The sequence below is a fragment of the Anoplopoma fimbria genome, chromosome 23, assembly GCF_027596085.1.
Source record: "Anoplopoma fimbria isolate UVic2021 breed Golden Eagle Sablefish chromosome 23, Afim_UVic_2022, whole genome shotgun sequence".
NCBI lineage: Eukaryota > Metazoa > Chordata > Actinopteri > Perciformes > Anoplopomatidae > Anoplopoma > Anoplopoma fimbria.
Window position 1 is genome coordinate 15,215,597 of NC_072471.1, and position 10,955 is coordinate 15,226,551.

The 10,955-nt window shown below is 39.7% G+C and overlaps 1 protein-coding gene across 2 annotated transcripts in view; it reads right to left on the reverse strand.

The window, feature by feature from the left end:
• Positions 1-692: 692 nt before the first annotated feature.
• The window catches only part of rerg (RAS-like, estrogen-regulated, growth inhibitor), a 30,278-nt gene continuing 20,015 nt past the window's right edge, over positions 693-10,955 (reverse strand). Inside the window, exons 2-4 of one of the 2 annotated variants that reach the window (XM_054624962.1) lie at positions 9,534-9,590; positions 4,295-4,368; positions 693-1,194 (exon numbers count right to left, since the gene is read on the reverse strand). In XM_054624962.1, the coding sequence (XP_054480937.1) occupies positions 784-1,194; positions 4,295-4,368; positions 9,534-9,590 (542 nt within the window). In that variant the 3' untranslated portion in view covers positions 693-783. The remainder of the gene's footprint in view (positions 1,195-4,294; positions 4,369-9,533; positions 9,591-10,955) is intronic. The other variant, XM_054624963.1, reaches the window with a different exon arrangement.

Genomic DNA, 10,955 nt, shown 5'->3' on the forward strand with positions numbered 1-10,955 from the left:
TACAGTATCTTCTACTGTAGATGCCTTTGGGCTATGGACACACTTAAGAGACCGCTTTGGCAATATACCAAATCATACATACTGTAGTTGACAGTATTTAGAATTACAACCATGATGAACATCCCTGGAATGTGACATGTTAGGTCAGCGACTGCTTTCCTTTGTAAGTTTAGAGAAAACGGCAAAAATGTATTGGCATGAGCCTTGATATGTTCTGAACTTGCTGGTTCCTTGAGGAAAATATCTTTAGTACCCGTTGTGGACAAACACCGGGACTCCACAGCAGAAACATTTAATGACAAGATAATATGGTAGAGTTTACAAGGCCTGTTTGAAGGACAGGCAGCTGGGAGTTTTTGTAGTAATGACATGGGTTAAGGACAGTGGACCTACTTTTATGTGATAGTAGTTCTCTGGTCTTGTTTTTTTGTCGCCCACTGCTGACAGAACAGTTACGCACATCACAATATCCCCCAACAGACGAGATACAGAGAAGCAAATATCTCACCTGTATCCAGATTTAGTTTGATCAAAATGAGTTTAAAAGTTTGGACGAGAATTCATCCGTTAAGGCTCCCATGCTGGAGTGACAACATGAGCTACCTCTTCATGAGGGAAGAGATATTGCCTTTTTAATGGAACATGATCAGAGAATAAGTAAAGAACACATTCCACATAACATCAGTCACATTTCGTCCATTTCGGAGCCAATAATTGCTTAAAACATTTACATAAGAAAATTGTGCATTTCCTGTGTCCTCAGACGTCGGCCGCGGCTCTTCCCTAGCTGCTGATCTTGGTCAGCATCTTGTTGATGGCCTGTTTGACGTGCGTGGTGGAGCTGCGGCGTCTGGCCTTGCCCTGCACGGCCTTGCGGCGCCTCACCTCCCGGCACAGCTCGTGGAAAGCCTCGGCCACCGTGCCGCCCTCATTGGCGCACGCTGAGCATTCGTAGAAGGCGCACGCCATTTCGGCTGCCAGACGCTCGCCTTCCTCCGTGCCGACCTGCCGGACGTGGTCCAGATCGGACTTGTTGCCCACGAGGACCAGAGGCACGTTTTTAGGCTTCTTCACCTCCTCTAGGAGACTTCGGAGCGGCGCCACCTCCTCAAAACTTCCCCGGTCTGTGATGTCGTACACAATGACAAATCCGTCACCCCAACGCACGTGACCTTCCTTTTGCTGGATGTCCTCCTGAAATGAACACAAAAAAAAGGTTAAAAACGCTTATTGTAACTCAAATTTTGAAGATTGTCAAAGGAATAGTTTGATATTTTAGGAAATTCACTTACAGATAAGGAGATAAGATCGATACTACTCTTATATCTCTGTGCTAATATAAAGCTACATCCAGCAGTCAGTTAGCTTAGCATAAAGACTGGAAACAGAGGGAATCAGCTAGCCTAGCTCTTACCAAAGGTCATAAAATCTGCCTACCTGCACATCTAAAAGTTACTAAACATGTTATATCTCATTTGCCTAATCTGTACAGAATCCAAGGTGAAGATGTGGTTTTTTACTTGCGGTAATGTGTCAGAATATTTCTTGCCTGGGAACATTGACTTCTTCCTTAAACCTCAACTTCTTTATACAGTAAGATTTTTTTGTTAGGGGTAAAAACAAACATATAAATATATAAAAGACATATAACGTTAATCAGTGAACTTTACCTTTGGCCAGAGAGAGGCTAGCTGTTTTCCTGTTTCAAGTGTTTTAGCTAAGCTAAGCTAACTGGCTGCTAGCTGTAACTTCATATTTACTCTACAGAATGATAGTTGTATCGATCTTCTCATCTAACTCGCTGCAATTAATTTAATTTCCAAAATATAAAACTATTCAATTACATTGTCAGATTCTCTAAAAAATCATCTAAAAACAAGAACAAGCTAAATGCAAGGACTTTTTTGTTGCATTGGTGACTGTTTGAAGCCAGTATCTTTGGTCCCTGCACAGTTGAACTGTCTATGCCTATTCGCATATGAACATAAAATATTCCGTCTTGGTATATGAAGGAGCTTTTGTCTCCTATTCCGGACCCATGATCCTTTACTCTCTCCCTCACCTGCCCAAGCCAGAAATGTAATTCTACATTTGTCTAAGTATTGTGAACATTAAGGCATGTCCTCCTTATTTGATCATGTCGAAGTAGAAACAGTCCCTCTGGTTATAGTTACTTAACTGGCCATATGTCAGACTTTAAACCGTAATCTGACTGGAGGGAAACACACTGATCCTGATCTCATAATTATTGTTAGAAATTGTTTAAAAAAATACCACATCCCTCCGGAGTAAAGACTACAAAGTGTGAAGTCTGTATACCTGACCGACTTTTGAACCTGGAATTTATGAGCTACTTAGACGGCTCCACCTCCACAAATCATGATAGAGTTCGCACTATGGTTTGTTACAATCAGAGTCAGGAGAGACCTGACATTCAACACAGCCGTGTCTGGAAACATTCAGACCTCATCCTAATGCCAGCTGAAAATAGACTACAATATAATGAGAGAGAGAGAGAGAGAGAGAGAGAGAGATGACTTGGCTGAAGTGTCGCAGGGGAAATCAACCGCAAGCAGAACACCTACGCAGCACTGCAGCATATTTATCTTCTGCCCGAGGACTTACGCAAGCTCTCCCTCATGGCCAGGACCCAGCAATGCTTCTGCCAGACTGCAGGGAATGGTCATCTTAAAGAGCCATTCAGTTTTTTGATTTCTGAGCATTTAAGCTGTTTTGAATTTTAAACAAGTGGAACCAGCTGAACTTTTTAAAGAAATATAAAAGCATAACTCTCAATACTCTTATAACTGAAGGTTTCAAGTATGGATTATTTTGCTGTCTGTGGCCACTCTAAATGTCCATTGTGCCTACTGGTTAATGAGTACTTCTTTATTAATTTACCATCTCAATATTTCAGTAATATAGAAAATTAATTTTGTTTTCTATTCTCCTTACTGGGAACCACTTTCTACTTTGCTGACATAGAAGTAAGCTGTTGGCGAAAGTCTGAAAGACAAGGGAAAAAACCCTTTATCAGGGTTGATTTTAGGCTTTCAGCATATCTTTTCTATTTTTCTGACGTTTGTTGAACAACTCTTTTTAATTTTGCTAATACGTATAGTCTTTGTTATTTGAAATTACATAGAGGTACATATTAGGGATGTCACAATAACAGAAAGTAAGTAGTCATTACCCATACCAGTGAAATTCCATGATTCTCGATACCCAATTTGATACCAAGGTAAACAACAAAAACAAAGAAATATACACAGAGCTGGTGTTAGTAAGTTAAACAGGTCATAATTCCCTTTTCTAATATCCATTTCATATTGCTGTGAAAACAACTGTATTTATTCAGGTGATTGCCGGAAATTCCATTTTATTAAGATTGGAACACATTCTGATAACATATTTTACATTTGCCGAATGCAATGCACAATGCAACATTCAGTTAACGAAGGACTGCCGGACTGTGTTGCCCATCGTCTGCTAACAGCTAACGTAACTAGCTCTCTTCCTGCTGATTTGTATATCACAATGTAGCAAAATCAGGGGGAAAATGAGGTGCGTCCACTGGAGGCATCAAAAGTTAGTTTGCTGTGTCCTTTTGGAATTTTAGATGCAGTTAATCTCAATTCCCACGGTACCTGTGCTACTGTAGAAAAATGAGCACAGTGTTACTGGAAGATGTCTTGTTCTGTTTTTGATAACTGTGTTCTTTAATCCCATATGGGAAGGATCAAACTCAGATTTAAGTCAAATTTACCTTTTGAATTTAATAGAAGTTCTTTCAAATTGGGGGAATAAAATAGGAGCGTAGAAAAACAAAGGCATTTACCTGGAAGGGGTATTAAATAACAAAACAATAATTTGAGTTGCACCATGGGAAAGGGTAGTATCCAGTGCATTTGAAGTTTTTTCTATAATAGGAACTGAAAGTCAGAATATTTTGGAGTTTGCTGCATCAATGTCTGCATCTTTTTTTCAAATCTGTCTCTTTGAAGAGCCCCAACTTTACAGAAAACCAATTTTAAATCACTGAAGTATGCCTTTAACTGTACTTCAGATCATTTTAATTTACATCCATCACTTGTCTCTGGAAGCACAGAGACACTTGTAGTACACTTGCAGTATAAGTAGTACCCTGTATCACGTACTGTACGGCGCTATGGTAATCCTTCCTCTCCTGTCAGTGTACAGAACAGTTAGGATGAATTGAAGATGGAGGTAGAGTCTTTATGTTTTTGTTTTTATTTCATGTTTGGATTAGGGACACGGGGATAACTCGTCTCACCTGCCCAGCAGTGTCTAGAATCTCCATGGTGACCACCTCATCGTCGATGTTGGCCTGATGACGATATGTTGATTCTGTTATAGACAAAAAAACAAGGAAACAAAGTAAATCCAGTTTTTAGAAAGTCAATCCACTGTGACTCATAATTTGATAGTAGTGACAGCTGACTCCTTACATTGGAGTCAAAGTCATTATAATGCAAACAGTAACCCAAACGTTGGGTAGGCAGACTTTTGAATGAGTGGACAATAATACCCTTTTCCCAACAAAATTGGCTTGTTTGCAGGATTTTTAAACACAGTAAAACCTGATTTAAAAAAATGGGTGATAGACTTATTTCCCATAGCAAATATAACGAGCCGCTACGCTGGCCTTTCTGTTGTCTTTCCTGGTGTGTCAAGTTTGGCTTCAGTGAGATGCTGGCCGGCTCCGGAAGCAGGGTTAGCAAACAGTGAAAATGTTACAGTGGTAACTAATATCTGGTACTTATTCAGCCTCCCTCTCAAACTCTCAAACCAGAGTTGGTGATTGTTGGAACAGTGGAAAGACTAACATAGTTGGAGTTTCATCTTGTTTTTACTGTTTGAATGCAGTGTGTTTTACAACGATCCGTCTGGTGGCTTGACCAAAACATTTATGTTTTGTTCTTTAATAAAAAGAAAAAAAGGCCCTGTTGATATTATTTATTATAGATTAACTTCAATGTGCGTCACATAGCATTGCAGCAGAAAGGGGAAGAATATTAGCGTGGTATGAATCCAAATTGAAGATATATCAATAAATAGATAGATAGATTAATTAATAAATGTATGTAAGTAGTTAAAACTGAAAGACTACGATATTGCAGTTAACCAATCCACACCTGACATACATTTTGTATGTGTATATGTGTGTCCTTTGCTTCCGTAAAGTATTGCTCCCTAGCTTGATAAAGCCAGACCAAATGTATCTCCCTTCAGAGACATATGTTTGATATGGAAATGGCATATGTCATGGCTTTTTTTTTTTGACTAATAGAGGTCAAAATAGAGAGACACGCTGGCTTCTGCCACTATATTGTTTAAAAAAGACATCACGCTTCAGTTTTTTTCAGCAGGCTGTTGACCTTCCTGGTTGCTGGAGAAAAGGCCGATAATTGCAATGACCTCAGACGACCTGAGCTTCACCTCTAGCTGGTTTTAAAAAGCAGGATAAAAGCTTCTTATTCCTGGCACAGGAACACAGGTGTGAACTGTGGCTGTGACCTTTCATTCCACCTTGAACAGCACAGGCGTTATCCACCTAAATTGCCCCCTTGTAAAAATCCCATCTGTGTAAACACCTCCCAGAGAGCACCGAAGCCCCAGAAACCCTCCTTTCTAAAGGGAGAGATCCTGATGGATTTTGCTGCCATCTAAAACCAGAGGTCTAAAGCCAGCGCCTTCTCGAGGCTTTTTGACTTTACGACTTACAATTGCGTTCAGCTTGTGACCCATGGCCTGCCTGCGCTGCTATTTTCTTGTCTTTTGTGAAGGGAGGATATTTGAAAGATTAGTAAGTCAAGGAATCGATGCTGGAAAAAATCACCAGACTTTGGTATTTTCTTTTGGCTATCGTTCCTCCCATCAGTTTTTTCTTTTTTTAAATGTAAGAACAAGACATTGTCTGACGCAGTTAATCTTTTGCTCTGATGAGTAAACTGGGAAAGTGAAAGTGACTTTTACTACTACTACTACTTCGACTTTGGAACTCTTTAACAAAGTAGTGCTGGTACGTTTGAGTGTTATGTTGCCTTGGTATAACCAGGTCTGTACCTCCAACTCTAATTTACAGGTATAGTTAACAAGTATTTGATGTTACACACCTTTCAGATACCAAGAGTGCAGGGAACACTATGTAGTAGGTAACATAATATGCTTCATTATCCTCTAAAAATATTGAGCCATAGGCTAACACAAAGCTATATATAGCGACTAATAAAGTGAATGCTTGTTCAAATAACAAAAACATTTTTATTGTAAAACCTTTTAATTCCCCTTTTCCCTGCATGATTAAATAGATAAACCATTACCAGCTGTAGTCAAATAGCTCAATGATTACTTCAGAAACTCAAAGCCACACACCATGATACTTAAAACCTCTCAAAGATCTTTAGATTCTCATAGAAAACAAGTTTAAAATAGCAGATTCTGAGCTTGTTGGTACTCCAGATTCCGCATGTCCAACCCGCTGTGTCCCAGGTGCGCTCACCTCTCCGGGGGATACACGGCGTCCTGTGAGATAGATGAAATGTCATAGAGAGCCCGAGGCGGAAGTAGAGTGGTGATTTATAGCTGTTTGGCTGGAGGCACGAGGAGCATCTGTGAGGAGGAGAACCAGAGTCTCACGCAGTGACCCGTGGGACAGCCTATTTCAGGAGTCATCGCTCCATCAGCTGCTAACACCACCTAATCTGTCCACGTCCACCCATCTGCGTGCTTGTTGCTAACTGCACTGGCATTTGGGCCGGGAATTGTTTAACCAGTCCCTCCATCCCATCTGAAGGTCTTGGAGAGAAACAAAAGCAGTCGTTTTCCTGGCAGCAAGCAATTCGTCCCTCATAATTCAAAACCCCTCACTTCCTGAGGGCTGTTTTGGCAGAAGGTATAAAGAGAAAGTGTCACGCCAGACTTTAAGTGTCAAAACTGGAAACATAATCCAGTTTGTTGATATAGCTCGTAAAATCATTTCACTCTTACGCATGCCTCACGGTACTTTATTTCCAAAGTGGTCATACCAGAAATACCGTCTGAGCTATGTGACAGAAAACCGCAGGAGAAGTATTTCATTTCTGCGGTAACAAAGTTACATTTGATGTGTGTTTGGATTTGGACTAGCTCACTAGAGCCCGGAAATGCAAACTTGGTATCAGAGACACCTGTAATGAAAGCACTCCAAAACATAAATTACTCTAAATATATCTTTTCCATGAAAGTATAATTCTTAAAGTTGTTGCCAAGACACGCATTAGAAGAAAATGAAGTTGCTTTTGAGACCTTTACAATTTGTTTCTGAATAGATAAAAAAAAAAAACATGTTTACAAGAAAGATTAATGCATATCATTAATGTTATGTTCTGCCTACATATAAGTGTTCAATGAAAAAATGGTTAAAAAAAAGTTTGAGGAGACCTATAAAACAATCTATTTATTATTAATGCCACCTTTCTCTTCAATTCTTTGATCATTAAGCCGACTTGTATCTTCATTTGGGGGCTTTTCCAAACAAATATTCACATATGTGAATGTTTGGGATTCAATCAGCATATATAGACATTTCTGCCACCCCCTTTCCATCTCTGTGCCACCCCACGAGTACTTCTCTAGCTCCGCCACTGCTTTACACATCCTTAAGCGACCTGATGTGCTTTGGGTTTTTGCCTTTAGAGGTGTATGAGACGTCTCTGCCCAGGCAGACCCAGGACATGCTGGAGAAAGGACCCACCTGTGTGATGTGCCCATAATAGGGTTTTAATAATGTGTCGACCACTTCATGGGTAATTTCAGCCATGCAGTCTGATTGGTCGCAGACACTCTCCAGCTGTGCTTTTCTCCCATTATGCACCTCAAGCTGTGCTCTCTTTGGTTGTGACGCCAAGTCTTGTTGTAATCAAAGAGGCAGATATCGCTCTTTTCTCCCTTTTTTCTTCTCTGAGGCTAAACCATGTGCACTTGAAGTTAATACAGTACACATGTTGTGTGAAACTGGTACAAACAGTACCATTACATAACAAGCTATCAAGGGGTATTATTGCTGTGCAATATTCTTTCTGAGGAAAGACAGGTTGATAACAGGTACCTGTCTTCTGCCCTGATGTTCCATCTATGCCGAACAAAAACAACACAATCAATACCTGTAAAATAAGTGTTCCTGTTTTTTTCGCCCCAGCAGCTAAGAGCACCTCAACAACCTGCCTAGCCATATGTTGTGATGTAAGACGGAGGGAATGATTGATATGAGATTGCGATCATCATGTCGTTACATGAAGAGGTTATTATTTTTCTTTTTTAAATGAGAATAAAATGCTCCCGATTTTGATAATTGCACTCTGCTGAGATACTGCGCCTTTTAGATACGGTATTGAGGAGAGCACCATGTGAGCAATCCTGAAGCTCTGACCTGTCGTGTTCAGCCAGGAAATGAAAAAGCACCTTACAGAGGAGATGTGATGTCTTTGTTCCCCGTAAATACAGTGTACAGAATTGGCTCCATCTGCATCAGTGTATTTAAAAAAAGACCAGCTCTATGTTGTTCTGATGAGGGCAGAGGAAAACTCCTCTGCATTAACCTGTTTGCATCGCTTTGAAAGGTGAGTTTGGATTAACCAAGGCTATTTTAATTAACTGCATGGTTAATAGCTTCATTTCTAATATATATATTTTCTGTGTAATTTTTTATTTTTTTTTAAATCATGATACTGTTCCTTATTGTTATACCTTTTCTGAAACAGTAAATGTAGGTTTATATTAATACGTTAAGGAATAGTTATGCATTTTGGGAAATATACTTATTCGCTCTTTAGGCAAGAGTTAGATGAGGAGATTGATACCACACTAAATATTAAGCCTGATGTGGTTAGCTTAACTAAGAATAAAGGCCTGGGTTAATCCAATGTTAAAAAAAAGTGCATTTAATAACATGTTGTATCTTGTTTTATAAATCTGTGCAAAGATATTTAGGCTTAATGGAGACTTAATGAAGCGCTGACTTCTTTTTGGGTTGGCAGAGACTTAAGGAAGCTACTGTTCCAACACGTACCTTTCTATTAAACCACCAATTGACATTTTTACACTTTCTGTACAGAAAACGAGAGCAAAGCCAGTCTTTTGCTCCTGTGTCCAGGATTTATACCATGCTAAGCTAACTGATTGGCGTACAGGCATTAGTGACATCTATCGCCTCATCAAACTGTCAAGCCAGGACTTTCCAAAATGTCAAACTTTCTTTTTGACTCTGTCAGAGAAACATGTTGAAAAAATAAAGGAATACATGTGGTAGTAGCAGTAGGGTCTGAAAGTAGTATCAGTCAGTATTTCCCATTAATGACCTTGACTATGGCGGCCCCCCTTAATCTTTTTTTACTCTGTTGTAGTTTTGCAATGAGCTGGAAATATCTTTTTACACTTCTCAACGGGAGGCTGGCTGGCTCTAAAGGGCAGCAGCAGCAGTAGTAATGGTAGTACTGGTGGTCATAGTATTACAAACAGATATCTTGACTTACCGAGTGTCGGGTCGTACTCCCAGATGAAGCGTCTGGTCAGAAATCTCACCACCAAAGCTGCAGAGTACAAATAATAACATGTTCAGTATAAACAGCATAAGAAAAACATTTATGTAGAATTCTAGGATTTTGTTATAGAGCATATTTAGTCTTGAGAGTGGATTTCACTACACAGATTTTTTTTTTTAAGAGCATAGCCGTCAGTTTCTAACGGTGCTGATTATATCAGGCTGCAGTCCTTATAATCACATCCACTGACAACATGTCCACTTCAATAGCTAATCAGCTGTGGATAACCAGCAAGAGCCAACAAGATCAGAACCACTTTAATACACCTCTCATCTAAATGCTAATACCTATTTGAACCGTTCCAGATCGTTAAGGCGGAACTTAAGCAGCCTTCAGGATCAGACATCGACTCCCAAAAGTTCAACATGAGCTGCTTCATTTTTATGGGCTAGTTAGCCTGCTCTGTGTAGAGTCAGCCTTCTTCACAAGTAAACAAAACAACATCCCCAGCAGGCCAGTGACTCACTCTCAATGATTTACTATCAACAGGTAACAAGCCGCACGGAAATGTCGACTTCCTTCATTTAGACGGATTTAGGAGACCATTACATGGGAACCAAACCGTCTGTGTGCTCTAGGCTATTTTGAAGTGTGGACTTTTCTTAGGAAATTCAGGAAACTGCAGAAAAACGTTCAATCACCGATTTTAAAATGTGCTGGCTCTGTGATCCCAGCTGCACTTTTTCATCTAGAAGCCGAAATCCTCTCTTCCATTTGCTACGTCGTATTAATAGGACCACGCAAACCCCCATGCCTTTGTGACGCACACAAAATGTATGGTCACATTTTTGTTTATTTGATTAATATATGACGTAATGTACTGTTAGTTAAAATATTCAATGAAATAGAATAATCTATTATACTAACTTCCTCAGAAGTATATTTCACCCTATGGCCAATAGGTGGCAGTGCAGCGCTGTGGTTTAGTATGTGCGCACGCAACGTCTTCCCATAGCCCGGGAAAACTACCAATGAAGACGCCACAGAACTGCCTGCTTCTTCATTTATTCCTGTTTTCACAGGTTAGTAATATATGTAAATACAAAATAAACACGATTTAAATAGAGACAAATGTTTATAGAACAATTGTTAAAATTTGTGTTTCATGTATTTGTTTAGAGGCAACGTGAGTTCGGTATTAAGACTGACTGTCGGATGCTAACGTTAGCTTAGCTAAACGATAATAGCAGTACATTCCCCTGGGTTTTCTGGCTCCTGCGCATCATAATATTTGTAAATAATGAAGTGATATAAATCTGTATGTTCAATGAGTTGTGTCACACTGAGTATGTTGGTTAAATGTGACCGAAAGATGTATATTAGTGTTGTGCCTGTTTGTTAGCCTGTGTTAGC